This window comes from Monoraphidium neglectum (assembly GCF_000611645.1).
Source record: "Monoraphidium neglectum strain SAG 48.87 unplaced genomic scaffold scaffold04655, whole genome shotgun sequence".
NCBI lineage: Eukaryota > Viridiplantae > Chlorophyta > Chlorophyceae > Sphaeropleales > Selenastraceae > Monoraphidium > Monoraphidium neglectum.
In genome coordinates this window covers 6-4,145 of record NW_014008974.1, presented here as the reverse complement: position 1 = coordinate 4,145, position 4,140 = coordinate 6, and the positions used below count along the sequence as shown (strand labels likewise).

Sequence of the window (4,140 nt, the reverse complement as noted above, 5' to 3'; positions counted from 1 at the left end):
CCCCCGTGCTGGCAACCCCGTCCCCTCCGCCGCGGCCCGCGGCCCACCGCCGGCGGCGCTGCTGCGGCTGCTCCTCCTCCTCCCCCGCACTGGACACCGGGCTGCCCGCGCTGCCCGGGCTACCAGCGTCGCCGCCCCCGCCCCCGCCCCCGCCACCGCCGCGCGCGCGCTCCGGGCTCGGCGTCCGGCTGTCGCGCCCGTCGCCCGCCGCAGCGCCCGCGGCGGCGCGCATGGCCGCCTGCAGGCGGCCGGAGCCGAACACGCGGGAGCCGCGGGGGTCGTCCCCGGCCCAGTCCACGAGACGCTTGATCTCAGACAGCGCCCGCGCGTGGCGCGCATTGGCCTGCGGGCGGTCGGCGTCGGCACGCACGTGCGGGCACGTGTCTACTGTTTGTCAGGGCGCCGGCGCCGCGGTCGACAGCTGGACGCCTGTGGGCCTGCCGCGTCTCACGCCTCGCTGCCGCAGCCCCGTGGGACGCCCCGCCGGATGGGGTGGTCGTCCTATCTCATAACAGAACGGATCGCACCGTGCCGCCCGTGTCCCTACAAGCCCCCTCCCACTATCACCACCGTGAACAACAACACCGTCACCACCAAACCGTCCACATGCATCGCCCTCAAACAAAACTGCCCCCCCCCCATCATATTGTGACCTCCCCCGCAAACCAACGGACCCCTCTTTCACCAGCCCCCTCCCTCAACCCCTGGCCCCGCCCCTGAACCCTAAACCCCAAACTTCACACCCCCCTTCAAGCCAGCCCACCAGCATGGACTCCTTTGAGCCAATCTCCAGGTCGCTGTTGCGGCCGATGACGTCAGACAGCCGCGACTGCAGGTCCTGCACCTCGCGGCTGGCCTGTGTGTGCGCGCGCGCGCGCGCGTGTGTGTGTGTGTGTGTGTGTGTGTGTGCGTGTGTGTGTATGTGTTTGTGTGTATGCACGTGCACATGTGTGTGTGTGTGTGACTGAAAAGGGGCAGTCAACTGCAGAGTAGGGCTCGAGGGGTGCTGACACATGTCGTGACACCACGTCACGCAGGGAGAGAGCTCCTGTATTGTGGCCGACTGCAGTGTGCAAACGGGTGCGCCTGTTTGCCCAAGCTGCGCATCATCACCCCCGTCCCTGGCAGGAGCGCGATTGTTTTGCGCCGCCTTGCATGCGCGACCACCCCAAAGCCCCCGAATCCCAACCCCCGCGCGCCTGGCGCCGCAGCGCGTCCAGCTCCTGTGTTGCGGCCGCGTTGAGGCGCTTCAGGTCCTCCACCAGGGCCTCCCTGGGGGTCATTTGGGGGTGGGGCCAGGGGCGGGGTGAGGGGTGCGTGGACAGGGGGCGCGGCTTTGGACTGACGAGGCGGGGGCCCGGGCATGGCTGTTCTTTTGCCAGGGCAGAGCAGTGGAGGAGCTGCCGATCTCAGGAGCGTGCTGTGTTTCGGGCAGACGTGAGGGGCAGGGCGGGGGGTTGGGGCGTTTGTGGGGAACAAGGAGAGGGATGAATCCAGTTCATCGGGAGGCTGGGCGATCTGGACTGGGGGGCGCGTGTGTGTGGTGCGCGCTTGCGTGTGTCGGATCATGGTACCGCGCAGCGCACAAGGAAGCGAATGCGAGGCTCAAGCGATGCGAGGGTGAGTGAATGTGCAGCCAGGGCGCCAAGGTAGTGATAAGAAGACAATGAGACCGCGCTGCGAGTGGCAAGCACTCCGCAGCCCCACCCAGCTGCACCCCCCTCCGCCCTTGCCCTGAGCTGCCCCTCCCACTGCCACATGCGCGCGGGCTGTCACCTGTCCCGTGTCAGGGCCTCCTGCTTTGCCAGCAGCTGCCGCACACCCGCCAGGTCCTGCGGGAGGGCAGGGGCGTGGCGGCAGGGTCCAGGGGCCCAACGGGGGATTGACTGCCATCAATGAACTGACCAAAAAATTCACAATTTAGCTGCACGAACAACTGCCCTCCCCTCTTGAAAGCAGTGACGAGGGCTGCTGAAACACCCGAGCTCGCTCGGCGCTTGCGCCGCGCCGCCGAATCCACGAAGTGGCCCGTGAGCGCGGGGCGGACGACAGGGGCCTGGCGCGCACCTCGCGGGCCGCCGCCAGCTCAGCGCGCTTCCTGTCCAGCCGGTCCGCGTTGGCGGCCGCCTCCTTGCCGACGCGCTTGGCCTGGTGCAGGCAACACGTGTGTGTGTGTGTGTGTGTGTGTGTTGTGGGGGACGGGAAAGGGGCCGTGCACAGCAGGGCCAGGCGGTCGGTGTGCGTCGTGATGTGAGCAGCTGCACCGCAATCAGGGGGCTCGCTGCCCCAAGCCAGGTCTGACGACGACCCATCCAGGTGCGTCGAGTGCTGCCGGACCGCATCCTTGTTCCTGGGAAGGAGCTGTGGGCGCCTGCTAGCCGCGGTCACCTCTCCCATGTTGAAACGTGGCAGGGGGGATTGGGGTGGGGGGAATGGCGCACCTCAAAGTCGCGCGAGATGAGGGCCTCCTGGGCCTGCACCAGCTCACGCTGCAGCTGGGACACCTGGGGGTAGGCGGTTGGGGTTGGGAGTTTCTTGGGGGGAGGGGTAGTTGAGGGCTTTCAGGTTGGGGGGTAAAGGAGATGGGGCAACAGAGTGGGGTGTGCGTTGTGCCGGAGGACGTCGAAGGCTGGGGGCAAGAGGAGGAAAGGGGGGGAAGGGGTGAGGTGAGGTGAGGTGAGGTGAGGTGAGGTAAAGAAGCTTCGCCGCTCTCATCCGCCGGCGGCTTAGAGGAAGGCGTGGCAGGGGGGCGCACGGCGCACGTCGCGCGTGAGGGAAATTGTGCGCGGGCACGCCGCCGCCACGTCAGCACCCACCTGCCCCGCCGCCTCCCGCGCCGCGTCCTCGAAGCGCGCCGCCTGCGCATCCGCGCCGCGCCGCGCGGCCGCCAGCTCGCGCTCGCGCTCGCCCGCCAGCGCGCGCGCGGCCGCCAGCGCCTCTGTCGCGGACAGCAGGCGGCGCGACGCTTCGGACGCCTCAGAGCGCGCCTCTGACAGCGCGCGCGCCCCCTGCTCCTTCTCCCTGCGAGGCCGGTCGGTTTGCAGCTTGTTGCGCTGCCGGCGTAAACCATCCACATTTTCGTGCTGGACACTTGTTTCACCCCAAATCGAAGCAGTAGGGAGCCCTGGGCAGCACAGAATGCCATGGGATATGCAAGGGAGCGCCTGCTACCCCACCAGGCCCTAGCACGAGGGCTGCGGGCCCGGTCGAAAGGGGGGGGGCTCACTTTTCCAGCGCTGCCATGCGCTGCCGCGCGAGCGCCAGGTCAGCCCCTGCGGCCGCGAGGCCGCCCTGCAGCTGCTCCTTGTCCTGGCCCAGGGCCAGCGCACGGCTGGACAGCTCGTCGACCTGGCGGGGGCGGAGGCAGGGAGGGCACATGGGCCACACCCGCACATGGACCGGCTCCTGCAGCCGGTGCTCAGAGTGGTTCGAGCCGCCCGCCAGCGCCCCTCGTCAGCTGCCCTCTGGCCCCAAGCCCTGCTCAGGCTCCAGATGCATATCCACAGCAACGGCCCGCACAGCACACCGTCGAACCAACACGACAAGCACAAACATGAGCGCCCCGCCCCGCCGCGCCCCGCCCCCCACCTCCTGCCTCAGCGCGGCCTGCGCGTCCCGGTGCGCCCCCTCCGCCGCCTCCCACCCCGCCCGGAGCTTCGCGGCCGCCGCGTCGCCGGCGGCGGACGCCGACGAGAGCTTGGACTCCAGGCGGCGCGCGCGGTCCTCTGACGCGCCCAGCGCCTCCCGCAGGTCATGCAGCTCGGCGTCCGCCTCCACCAGCCTGTGATCAGGGTTTAGGGTTTTGACACCCGATCAACACGTCATTATGAGATGTGAGCAGGTGTGACGGTCAGAAGCGGTGGTCTTCAACTGCGTGTTGTGCGTGCTTTTTGATGAGATGCTGCCGGCCAAGTCAGCGGGCGGCAAACACGCCCTGAGTTGTGCATCTACCGCAGCCCAGGTTTCGGGAACAGGTGGTGGGGGCCCGGCCCGGCCGGATGGTGGGCAGGGGAGTGGGTCGTCTACAGAGAGGGGCGCACCTGCCGGCCAGCCTGTGCTGGCTCGCGAGCGCCTCGCGCGCCTGCGCGGTCGACTCATCGCGCGCCGCGTCGAGCTCGGCCTGCAGCTGCTGCGCGGCTT

At 69.1% G+C, this 4,140-nt stretch overlaps 1 protein-coding gene across 1 annotated transcript; it reads right to left on the bottom strand.

Annotated features, from left to right (window-relative positions):
* Positions 1-1,776: 1,776 nt before the first annotated feature.
* On the bottom strand, positions 1,777-3,825 carry MNEG_14653 (hypothetical protein; the record flags this gene model as incomplete). The annotated part of the gene is made up of 7 exons (XM_014036875.1): positions 1,777-1,832; positions 2,068-2,148; positions 2,442-2,504; positions 2,817-3,021; positions 3,227-3,348; positions 3,589-3,781; positions 3,821-3,825. Coding segments are annotated over 7 exons (725 nt in total), but the record flags the coding sequence as incomplete, so codon positions are not given.
* Between the last annotated feature and the right edge of the window lie 315 nt (positions 3,826-4,140).